The sequence below is a fragment of the Trichogramma pretiosum genome, unplaced genomic scaffold, assembly GCF_000599845.2.
Source record: "Trichogramma pretiosum strain Unisexual culture from Peru unplaced genomic scaffold, Tpre_2.0 scaffold149, whole genome shotgun sequence".
Lineage (NCBI taxonomy): Eukaryota > Metazoa > Arthropoda > Insecta > Hymenoptera > Trichogrammatidae > Trichogramma > Trichogramma pretiosum.
In genome coordinates this window covers 1-12282 of record NW_019640821.1, presented here as the reverse complement: position 1 = coordinate 12282, position 12282 = coordinate 1, and the positions used below count along the sequence as shown (strand labels likewise).

Below are 12282 nucleotides of genomic sequence, written 5' to 3'. Positions count from 1 at the left end.
TCTCTGCCTTAGTTCACACACTTCACGCGCGCACGTTAACTCTCACTATAATGCTCTAAGATCTTCACACTGTACACACAGATCTACACTATATAATATATAGGTATAATATCGGTACCTGCCTTGTGCCTGCTGACCAGTACGGAGCGGCACGTCCACTCGGCTGCGCACCAAACGTTCGATTGACCAATTTCAAAAGTTACAATCAAACTCGAGTGCTACTTTCGTGTAAACAAACGTACATGTTTTTTTGTTTTATATATACTCGAACGAAATCGGAGCTTCTTCTTTAACGCGCAGAAAAGTTACTGCCCCGTAACCTCGTGTGTCCTGCCCAACTTTTTATATTATATATACGACGTTACGTTATTAACTTGTAATTAAGCAGTGACGAGAATTGGTGTTTTGCGTAAAACTCGCGACTTTTTGATTCTTCGGTATCGGTGAGAAAGAAGTCTTACCTCGAGAAAAATGACGAAGCCACTGCTGATCGCTTTTGTTTTTTTAGCAGTTTTCGCGAGTCTGGGTAAGTTGCTTGGAAAATGGTAAACAATCGCTTGCACATAACCAAGCTTCCATTAACGGGGGCGTGGTTGACGTTCGTCTAAACAAGCGAGTCCTCTCGCTTTGGAGCAAGATTTTGTTATCATTCGTGACAACGATTGCGATTCATGATTCATGGGGGATTTTTTTCAGGGGAATCAACCATTTACTGTTATCGATGCAACAGTAATAAACCTGGTTGTGGAACTCCATTCAATTGGCTCTGGCACTGGGGTGAAACATGTCCTGAATACGATGACAAGTGTGTAAAAGTTATTGAAAGAAAAGGAGGTACGAATAAATGTTTTTCTATTAATACTAATAATCCAAGCAAGCAACTTACGATAATGAATTACTTTAGCTGAAACTGTCATAACAAGAGAGTGTTTGAGTGCTCTTCGAGGATTCAGAACAGATATTCCAGCCGATAAGTACGAAGGATGCAGACCAGCAGCCAAAGATATTAGGCTGGGTCACTACGTTAATAACTCAATTCATCAATTGGATATTCATAGAGACTATTACGATGAAGTAACATGGTGCTTCTGCTCTTTTGATCATCGGTGTAATAGTGCAACAAGTACTACCTTGTCCGTATTCCTTGTTGTGGCAGTTATCGCAAGCAAATTTTTTGCTTAAAAACTAATGCTAAATGATTGAACTAAATCCGTCCATTAGACCAACCGTCCATTCCAACTTTGTTTGGAAATTATTATTATAATACAAGGTAAATTACCGTCCACTAGTTGTAAGACTTGATGTAATGTAACTCATTATATTTAGTAATGAGGAACAGATTTTTTGATCATTTTATCAAATGCAACATTTATGACACTTGAGAAGTAACTTTCTTCAGTACAAATTTGTGTCAAGCGTAGATGTTGCTACATTTTTATGCTGCTACCAATGTCGAGTATTAGGAAATTGATAAGTAATAGACTAAAAGCTCTGTGAAATCATGAATAAATAAAAATTTTGACAATTTTATTTAAACTTTTTTGTATTATTGAACTGAACCTGTGGTAGTACTAAAGAAGTTTTTTAAAAAATAAAGTATTAAAAAATAAAGTGTAATAGTAAATAAAGTATTAGATTTTTAAAGTAAACCTTGACTTGTTCAATTAAATGAAAATTTCTTAACTCTTCATAATTCTGACATCATGAATACTAGCTTAATTACTTTATTGAATTTTTGTCTTTCCAGTAAATCAGTTGAAGTTAAAAAAATAACAGGTTGAGTGAGTGAAAAGTCATAATGCTGGTATACTAGAAGTTGTCATTATTTGACCCGTCACCTAAAAAATAGTGTTGATAGAAGGATGGTAGGAATGTTGGACAATACAAGTATTGAAAGTTCTAAAAAAGTAACTCTTCTCCAATAAAATGTTTTCAAAAGATTTTGTTTATGAAAAAAATTCTGTACACAGCTTATTTATCCTTAGATTGCCACTTAAAACGTTCAGTTCCTGGACTGCAATTTGCACTTTATATCCACAAGATTACTCACCGATTTAGTTTTCATGTTTTTCATATATTACAAAAAGAAATTTGTCAAACATATTTACTAATTATTAACAAAAATACATAGATAAATGGAATCATCAGTTTTTTTTTAACTGGTATCAACATCAATGACAAAACCATTTATCTCCATTCATAAAAGTACTTGCATGAACTTGAATCTTAGGACATTTATTGTAAATGAAACTCTAAAACTAAGCGAATGTCTGCTTTAGATGAATGATGTCATAAAAGAAGAGCGTTTTTCGAAATGTCTACAGCATGCCAAATCCTTTTGAATAATTTATGGCTTTTAGTAGTCTGTCTTGCAATTTTTCTAATGTACAATAGTCTGGTAACAATAACACATTGAAGCACGTATGAGCTATAGGTAATCTGTAAGGTACAAGAATGATATATTAAATAATTTTTTTCGTATTGCGAACAAGAAATATGTTATAAGAATTTAAATAACCTGTCGGTATCTTCTCCGTGACGAGCAATGACCAGTTTCAGCCGCGATAATCCACCGACCGGTACACGATCACTGCCTGTTGTGAACTGTAAAAGTCTTCTCTGGTTTTCTGCTGATAGAGCATGAGCCACGGTCCAAAAGTTGCGTATCGTGTCGCTTTCAGCAGTATAACCACCATCGTATTCCGTGGCTGCTTCCAATTCAGTAAAGTCGAAAACTTTACTTCCACAAACCAGTTGTTCTATTTCTTCGGGTCTGAATAACAGAGACAAGGGGCTTTCGTCGGTGACCATTTGGAAACCGCGTTTGAAAGCTTTGAACTGCCTATCGACCGATTTATTCAGCAAAAAATCGGCATATAGGTCGACGAATTCTTTCTTATTTGCTTGGGTCACATTTATTTCGTCTCCTTTTTCTTTTAGGTCGTGGAATAGAAGTGATCCAAAGACATCACTGGAAATAAATCAATTATATAAAATTACTCAAATCAATATTGTTAAAAAGTGTACAATTGTTAAGATGAACTAACGTGTAACCAATTCTGAATGTCTGCATAAATGTGTCACTGATATCGTCCTCCTTGTAATTCAACATGTCCAATAACGTTCGATACAGTGTGGGATTCCAATCTTTTAGATCGGCATAACTGCCTTTTCTTCCCAGTAATTTACGATAAACAACCATGGGAAAGCGTACATCCAAAATCACGTTATTATAAATAGCCAAACCCAGTACAACACCAATAAGGGTAAATTGAGCATCACTTTCGAAAGATGTCGGATTAAACCACATTGTTTGTGTATCTTCCTGCAGAAAGAATCAAATTATAAAATTGACTTGCTTAAAGTTTGAGGCTTGGTTGAAATAAAAATATTTCAACTAATTTTTACCTGAGTCGTAAACATTCCATAATCAGGATTAAAAATTTCTTCTACAACTAATTGGAAAAACTCCTTTGAAACTCCTCCTTCATCTACTCCTTGTTCCCCTTCAAATTCTACAACTAATTGTTTTTTAAGGTCGTACGGATTATCCATCGCTACAACTTCTAATTCTACTAAAGCATCCTCGATTAGATGATCACGCCGGACCTAGAATTTTTACGTATTTCAATAAAAGAATAGTGTAATCAATCTTCTTGAAGGTCACAGAAATACAGTACCTTCAATCTGAGGTAGGGATTTGTGGGTTGACCAACAACAGTTTGCAAAAAGCTCATTCTACGTTCACTGTACATTCTAATACGATTATCATAGTACAGTCCTAACGTTTTTGTTGCCGGAGTAAGTATAAAGGAGTAATTCATAAAGCTAAACTTCTTTGGCTGTTCACTTTTATAATATGCATAATCTTTGTCCATTTCAACAGCATCACTCAACGGCTCATTGTAAAAATCAGTTAAAGGTATCAGGGGAGTACGAGCATCCATTGGCGAGATTCCCAACTCAACAGCTAATGGGTCCTTTAAAAAAAAAAAGAAAACATTGAGTTCTAATCTAAAAATGAATATTTCGTTGGTTGCAAAAATCGTACCTGGGGCGTTTGAACCTTTACCGAACTTTTATCAACCGGTTCATCATCTTCATCATAGGTCAAGTCAAGTGAATCCAGTTCACCGGCTAAAATACTAGCATAGTATAAAATTTTCATTACTTTTGTTGGTGCTGTTATAGTGTCACAGTCTTGTACGCAATAATCGCGAGTAAAAGTGTTTCCTATGACCTGAAATTGATTATAAGTTGCGGTTTTCAATTTGTAATCAAAATTGAACATTTATTTGGAAATATGTATTTTAGCACATTGCATACCTTAACAGTAATAAGTTGTTGCAAAGATTGAAGTAAATCGGCTAGTCGAGATTTACAATGACGAGCCCAGACTCGAGCTAGCTTTGCTTGTGCTGAAATAGGCAAACAACTAGCAGCTTTACAAAGCATGTGTAGGGCCATTTCCAAATATTCTCCACTTCCTAATACCGGAATTTCAAACACTATAAGAAATACATTTAGAAGGCTGTCTGTACTGTCTGCTGAATTAATACCAAAAACTCGCAGATCTAATTCTATATAATCAGACAATGTGACTAGAGCATTTATTAAAGCTGATTCAAATGCTTCTCCTAAAACAAAAAAATGCATGAATTAATATTCACTTCTGCGGAGTAATGTTACTTGCATAAGCAATAGTTGGTGATACCAGTTTCATGCGCTGTCTAATGATTTTTATACTTTTAACTGTACAGCAATAGCGCTCAAATGGTTTTACCAACTTTTAGTTCCATGCAAAATATTATAATACTTTATTATTATACCTGGCAGAGACCAAAGTGCAGCAAAACTTCTGCGTACTGCTGGTAAATCTACACTTGTGTCATCAAATAGAGGTGTTGATGGTGATGGGTCGCTACTATCTTCTTCTTTATCCTCTCCTTGTAATGATCGAACTGTTTCTTTGCTCATATCTCCTGGAGGACATAGCAAAGAAGTTGGTGCTCTATCGAGCAGAGCTGTTAGTGGTGAGTCATTTTTCGGCGTTTTTTGGAAACTTTGAGCTAAAGCTTGCGCTGATGAAAAAACCTCTCCCAGAGTTCTGATGAGGAGTGAATAAGAACCTTCAGATTTACATTTTTGAATGATATCCAAAAGTTTGCCTTCTGTGAGATATGGCACTGATTTTCCTATGCAGATAAAAATTCAAATTTTTAAAACAAGAACATAACTATTGTACGAAAGTTATCATGGATTTATTTATAAAAGTGATTAACTACAACGAGATAGGAAGTAATTCAAAGTAGTAATTTGAATAATTCATCAGTCAGAAATTTTATGTAGCCTTAGATTCACTGATAAAATTTTTAGCATCGACATATCTTAAATACAAAGCCAAAACAATTAATTTATTAATTAGCAAGTTGCTATCCGAATTTTCAGAATCTTTCAGTGGTTTTTGTGATCCACTTGATTTTTTTTTATTCTTTTTAGCCGCAATATTTGATTTCCTAGACCGTTTTCCTTTAACTTTACATGCTTTATGAATATCTAAAATAAACGAATGACACTTTGGTTCATAAAATATTCAAAATAATGTTTTACAATAATACAAGGGGAGGTAACAAACTTTCAGTGATTGATTTAACAAAATCAATAATTATACTTTTGTCATCAGATTCGCTATTATAATCAACCGGCAAGTCTACTTGGCTTATGTCCTCTGTTAAAATGTTATCATTCATTTCATGCTTTATACACGAATCTGCTAATACGTAACAGATGTATTAGATAGTTAGAAATAGAGCTCATGCATGTTATTGATTGATCGACGAGAGTATGTACCTTTGACAGAGCATGTTGGATTGACATTTTTGTTGGGTAAGCTTTTGGCTACGGATGCTGGCCCAGGCTCCAAGTCCAAATCCAAAGCTGTTCTGGGTACTTTGCTGGGTTGAGCACCGTCGCACAACCTCGCATCTTGTGAGAAAAGGTTGATGGCCTGTGCGGCCGCTTCGTTAGCCGTGAGATTTGTCAACTGAAAGAGAAAAGGCACAGAGTTGAAGATCATTCGAATCATTAATGAATCGCAAGAAGGCCAGTTACCTTGCCACTAGAAGCACAGTACTGATTGTCGCAGTTTCTGTTGCCGCAGCCATCGATCAGCTGGAAGAAATATCGCTCGATCAACTTCTTGGCAGCAGTTCGCTTCATGTCGCTGCAAGGGCTCTCTGCTCCTACCCTGCGCATATCGAAGACAGAAGAGAAATGAAAAATCAGTAGTTTTATCGAGCACGAAACGTCAAACACACTGATGATCGCACGACGCGCTTTTCCGCGAGGCGACCGAGAGTCGAGTGTATATTTATTATATGTCTATATCATGTGTATGGCAACCTCGGCGAAAGTAACAAAGAGAAGTATCGTTTCCCGACAAAACAATATTTTGGCACAGTTCCTCGCGACGATGCTCGTATAAGCGCTACATTAAAAAAGCCAAAAAAAAAGTAACGACGTTTGAAAAATCCAAGCACACGCGAGCTTAAAAACGAGGAAACGTGCATACGTAAAGATAGAGAGAGAGAGAGAGAGAGAGAGAGAGAGAGAGAGAGAGAGAGAGCGAGAACGAGAGAGACAAAGAAGCGAATCAGAGAAAGCTGATGTACTATATATAAACTGCACGACGCAAATATATAGGTATACTATATAACGACGATAATGTACACACAAGTCACAGCAACTGACAGCAACGCGAAGCAGACGCGATTAAAAAAGGCAGAAAATAAAGCGATGATTGAAACGAGTGCTGCGATTCTCTCAATTCTTCGGAACTTTTCATTACCTATCCTCCGAGATACACGACGACGACGAGCACAGCTCTCTCGGAGTCCTTTTAATAAAACGCGCACACGCACACACACAAAACAGAGCAGCAGCACAGAGCGAGAGCGAAGTGAAGCAAGCAGAATGCAGCTATAGGCGCACTGCAAAGGCGTAACTTCGCGACCATGACGTTGTACCTGCATTATATACCTATATAGACGTCGTCGTCGTCGTCGTCGTCGTCGTCGCGGGTTAAAAGGAAGCAACACAACACAACGTACAACGAAGTGCAACGTTGGTCATTTTTTTTTGTAAAATGTATTAATACCCCCTAACCGTGGCTCGTATCTGTTCGTCGAGAATCAGTACCGAGTAAGGAGAGCACTTTTTTCGATGAGAATTTCGAACGTCATTTATATGCAACGCAGCGCAACGTTACTATGTATTTTTCTCTATTATATAGTAATCGCGCGCATCGCAAAAGAGAGGGATTGCGTGTGTATAAGTGCGTGTGCGTTCGAGAGAGAGAGATATATAGCAATGAACGAAGCAAAATATAAGGTTTAAAAAAAGAACATTTCATCGGTGCCGCGCAAGGTAAAACACACACACACAGAGACCGACGGGCGACAGCGATATGTCGTTGAACGCGAGACGACCGAGAATGAAAGAGAGACCGACTATACTAAAAATATAAGACATTGCGGAATATATGTATATCAGCGTTACAACAAAGCGCACACGAGAGGCGAAAATTAGCAGTAGCAGTTATCTATGCGGATAACGCCGAGGCGCGTTTCATGTTATGATAGCTCGTCGTCGCGCACGGAATACACACAATAACTCCCTAACCTATATAGCTTGTGTTTTGATGTTGTTATTTACCTGGATTCTCCAGGGTCGCTCTGACCCTTGGTGTTCATATAGACCGTGAGTTAGCTCGGCGCTCGGGCCGCACTCGACGTCGTGCGTTGTCAATTATGGAGATATTCCACGGCTGGCGCCCGCACGAATCCGACCAACGACGACGACGACGACGACAACAGTGCCTGCTGCGCGAGCTATATACTACAGACGTGTCTAAATGAACAGCCCGAGGATAACGGAGCAGCAGCAGCAGCAGCAGTGCACCGCTGGAGCTGGTGTATCGCTGGTGACAACGACGTTGATATATATGAGGTGACGATGCTGTCTCTCTGCCGAGGAGTTATAACGTTTAGAATGTGGCCCACGAAGAGACGAGACTCTGCCCGAGTAATAGGCCGCTGCTACTGCTGGTGTTTCACGTTTTGCGCGTTGTAAAACGGCAACAACACACTCGCTCGCACCAACGCACGCACAAACACTGCCAATCTCAGCGCACAACTTTGTGTATCAATGTCTGCTGCAACGAACGCGCACTATTGCGATTCGATAGAGTCCGCAGCACACAAACACACGCGCATACACACACACACACGATACACACTCGCAGTTACAATACTACGAGTCTACGACGACAATAAGAGTCCGAGAGTCGCGCGCGGCAGAGGCTCGCTCGTATAATAATGCTCGCCCCGTGTGCCTTGTGCAGTGCACTTGACAGCAGGCAGCAAACTTTCTTCTTCGACTCTGTCTCTCTCTATGTTTGAGTAATTATGTATACGGGTGTAAGTATGTATCGTGTATATGTCGTCAGCACAAGTTGCTAGCACCAAGTCCACGATTCACGAGGCAGCAGCAGCAGCTGTGCAGCGACGACTGATGTGTATAGCTGACGGTGGCGGTGCGGTGCGTTGGCTGCTGCTGTTGGCGGCGTATATAACAATGCAGTATAATAGGCCTCTAATGCATACGCGTATATACACATAAACACTGTGCGACTCGCGATCGTCGTCTATACATATACTCGATTGTGGACCGTCGAGACACACTCGCATACATATACACATAAACTGTCTTACGGTGTATACAGTGACAGCTATATAGCCTCTCTCTCTTGATACTCATTCGCGCTCTCTGCATGCGCCACACGGCGAGTGCGTGCGAACGCGAATTTCGCTCTAATATACGCACGACGGCCGCAGCAGCACTTCAACGAGGTCGTTTTAGCAACGCTGAACGATATGCATAGCGCGCGTGGATATAGGCGCGATTCGACCGTTGTGTGAGCGATGCGTGGGCTTCTTATTTTTATATTAAAGTCGCGCGCGCATACGACGCGAGAAAAAGCTGCCTCGTGCTGTATAATGCAATGGTGCGTATAAAGCTTGATGAGAGATAGAGAGTACGTCTAGTTCAGTAGCAGGTATATAGGCATATAGCATGACTCCCGAATCGATTCGCGAGGGGACACGTTGTATGGGGTTCGCGACGAAAGATGTGCATACTTCGTATAAGCCTATATAAGCTTGAGTAGCAAAGGCAATCAATTTTATCTCAAAAATACGGAAAAAGCTCAAACGCTGATGTATACGTTATGATCGACGCATGTCGGAAGTAAACAAGCGAGCTCCTTTGTGATGGTATCATTATCAGCAGCAGCAGCAGCAGCAGCTTTCTGCGTCGTTTCTTGCTTACGCTGCAGTGGCGGCGGCGAGGGAGAGCTATATGAATTCGATCCGGAGCGGAGTGTCGAGCTTTCGGAGCTTGCGACGCGCGGCGGTACGACGATATATATATATATGTATATCATACACACGCGAGCGTCCTTCGGCCGCTCGATCCTTGAATCGATGTCTCGTATCTCGTACATTTATTAACGAGAGCAGAGCTAATCCCGTGCTAAATCTTACGTAGGTAAAATAGTCATATGTAATATAGATCGTATGTAATATCATCAATGGCAAAAATATATTATAATGTACATGAGAGAAGGACGCAAAAACTATGAAATTCGCAAAATTAAGTTGCAATCACAATTGCGAAGATAAATATATGAAAGTTCGCTGTATCATTCGTATTTTTGCGAAAAATGAATGACATTCTTCCAATTCCTCTCAATCTTGAAATTTTAATGTTGATAAGCCAAAATTATTATCCCAGATGACATTGTGTTAGCACACTGGCGTGATTATGACGGCTTGACGTGGAAACGAGGACGTCTTATTATAAACTTACAAGAATTAAAAAAGTTTGATGTGTGTGAGGACATCATACAACTCATCATATAATTAATACATTTTAAAAATTCTGTGATGTAAAAAAATTCGTGATTCATGATATGTGTACTATTTTTTTTAATGAATTGTGCACATCTTTAACACGTTTTATTTAAATAAATACGTTTATTTGAATGTCTGTCATTACACTTGATACATATATTTGTTTGCATTATTCATCAAATTACAAGGATTTTTTAAATTGTTTATTTCATAACAATATGTTAACAATATGTTAACATATTTAACAACAAATATGTTTATTCCAAATAACAAAGGCCTGTAATAAAATCGGCCTTACATTGAATTTATATGAGAGACTATTCTCGCGTATCAAGAGTTGCGGAACACCTGACCGGTAAAGTACAAAAAAGAATTATAAAATACACTTTCAAAAAAAAAATTGTTTAAAAAAAAAAATTATTTTCAAAAAAAAAAAGGATGTTTCTGTGTGTAAATGACTTTTCACATTAACCTTATGGGTGAGTCATACCATTATGCACGGAATTTAACAACAAATATGTGGCATTTCACGTCAACTCTCCCAGTGCCGCGCGACGCGGCAGAATTAAGCCAAATCACTAAATTTGTGAATCGCTGTAAAAGTACTCAAATGCACTTAGAGAAAAAAACGAACTAATGATTTCGATTGGAAATCGCCTCAGCTTTCCGATGGTGGGATCAGATTTGCCGAAATTTTCCGCTTTACCCGGGAAAATCGCTGGGAAAACTTTAAAGTCGATTATATCAAAAACTTCATTTTTAAGATTTTTTTAAATAGTCTAGATCGAAAGATCAGGAAATTTTCCATCGATATAGACATTTTCAAGAGAGGCGTTTTTTGATTTTAGCGAGATATAGCGAGAGAAAGAAGAAAAAACGTGGTTTTTTCTCGCGCGCGGGCGGTCGGACGCCACCAACCGAACAAAAAACCACGTTTTTTCTTCTTTCTCTCGCTAGATCTCGCTAAAATAAAAAAATGCCTCTCTTGAAAATGTCTATATCGATGGAAAATTTCCTGATCTTTCGATCTAGACTATTTAAAAAAATCTTAAAAATGAAGTTTTTGATATAATCGACTTTAAAGTTTTCCCAGCGATTTTCCCGGGTAAAGCGCAAAATTTCGGAAAATCTGATCTCACCATCGGAAAGCTAAGGCGATTTCCGATCGAAATCATTAGTTCGTTTTTTTCTCTAAGTGCATTTGAGTACTTTTACAGCGATTCACAAATTTAGTGATTTGGCTTAATTCTGCCACGCCGCGCGGCACTGGGAGAGTTGACGTGAAATGCCATATGTTTATACCATATAACAAAGGCCTGTAGTAAAATCGGCCTTACATCGGATTTATATAAAAAACTATTTTCACGTAACCGGCAAAGTACAAAAAAAATTATAAAAATTATTTTCTAAAAAAATTCGTTTTCAAAAAAAAAATTATTATTTAAAAAAAATTATTCTTAATGAACTGCTGTCACGTGCAGCATATAATCGATTGCTAATTATTAATAATTAATCATAATCATTAATAATCATCATTAATCTCATGTTTGAGTGATACCTTTATGTATCGTATTGATATGAAGTTTCAAACAATCCTTTCGTCTGAATATTTTTTCACACAAATCGCATGGGTATATTTTACCTAATTTGTGTACACTATCGACGTGGACCTTTACACCATCCTTATGTCGGAATTTTTTGTCACAAAAATCGCATGCATAAGTTATTCCATCATGTACCCCACTCACGATTGAGTTTACTTTTACAACTGAATGACTTTGGACATTTATCACACTTATGATGCTTGAGATTTTTGTGCACAAAATCGATGTGGTTTTCGAGATTGGACTTACGTGCGAATGTCTTTCCACATGAGTCACATGTGTGAGTAATACTTCTACGTGGCGACTCAATATGTTTTTTCATATTGGTTACACGCGACCTCGTGAAATGGCGCTTCACGTACTCGCAAGTGAAAGCGGCGAGTTGTACACTTAACTGTGAGCTGCGTCGAGTGAAAAACAAACACCTTACATACACCTTACATAGCCCGACTTTATACAGTCGAAGACGAAGAAGGAGCCTTGCACACAAGAAGCGTCAACCAGTTCTTCAGAAATGCATCAGAAAAGCCTGTTCACTCTGATACGTCGTGCAAAGCCAATCGAGCGAGTCAAATCGACAAAAGCTATATCCTCGATTTTCGGTTTATAAGGCCTGCGCATGCGCATGGACTGACCCCCGCATGCGCATGGACCATTTTTTAAGGTCTGCGCATGCGGATGGACCGTTTTATGCCAAATCGTAATAT

At 38.5% G+C, this 12282-nt stretch overlaps 2 protein-coding genes across 2 annotated transcripts; one reads left to right on the top strand and one right to left on the bottom strand.

Annotated features, from left to right (window-relative positions):
- The first annotated feature begins 111 nt into the window (after positions 1 to 111).
- On the top strand, positions 112 to 1536 carry LOC106649617. Its single transcript, XM_014367091.2, has 3 exons — positions 112 to 526; positions 697 to 834; positions 905 to 1536. The coding sequence occupies exons 1-3, from the start codon at positions 472 to 474 to the stop codon at positions 1180 to 1182; spliced, it is 471 nt and encodes a 156-aa protein (XP_014222577.1). The 5' UTR covers positions 112 to 471; the 3' UTR covers positions 1183 to 1536.
- Positions 1537 to 1922: 386 nt separating this feature from the next.
- On the bottom strand, positions 1923 to 8722 carry LOC106649554 (ubiquitin-protein ligase E3A). Its single transcript, XM_014367002.2, has 11 exons — positions 7714 to 8722; positions 6112 to 6247; positions 5851 to 6043; positions 4830 to 5195; positions 4327 to 4637; positions 4052 to 4240; positions 3681 to 3980; positions 3409 to 3609; positions 3048 to 3325; positions 2519 to 2971; positions 1923 to 2439 (listed from the first exon to the last, which is right to left on the bottom strand). Exons 1-11 carry the CDS (start codon positions 7749 to 7751, stop codon positions 2319 to 2321), a joined length of 2586 nt encoding a protein of 861 aa, XP_014222488.1. The 5' UTR covers positions 7752 to 8722; the 3' UTR covers positions 1923 to 2318.
- Positions 8723 to 12282: the final 3560 nt, after the last annotated feature.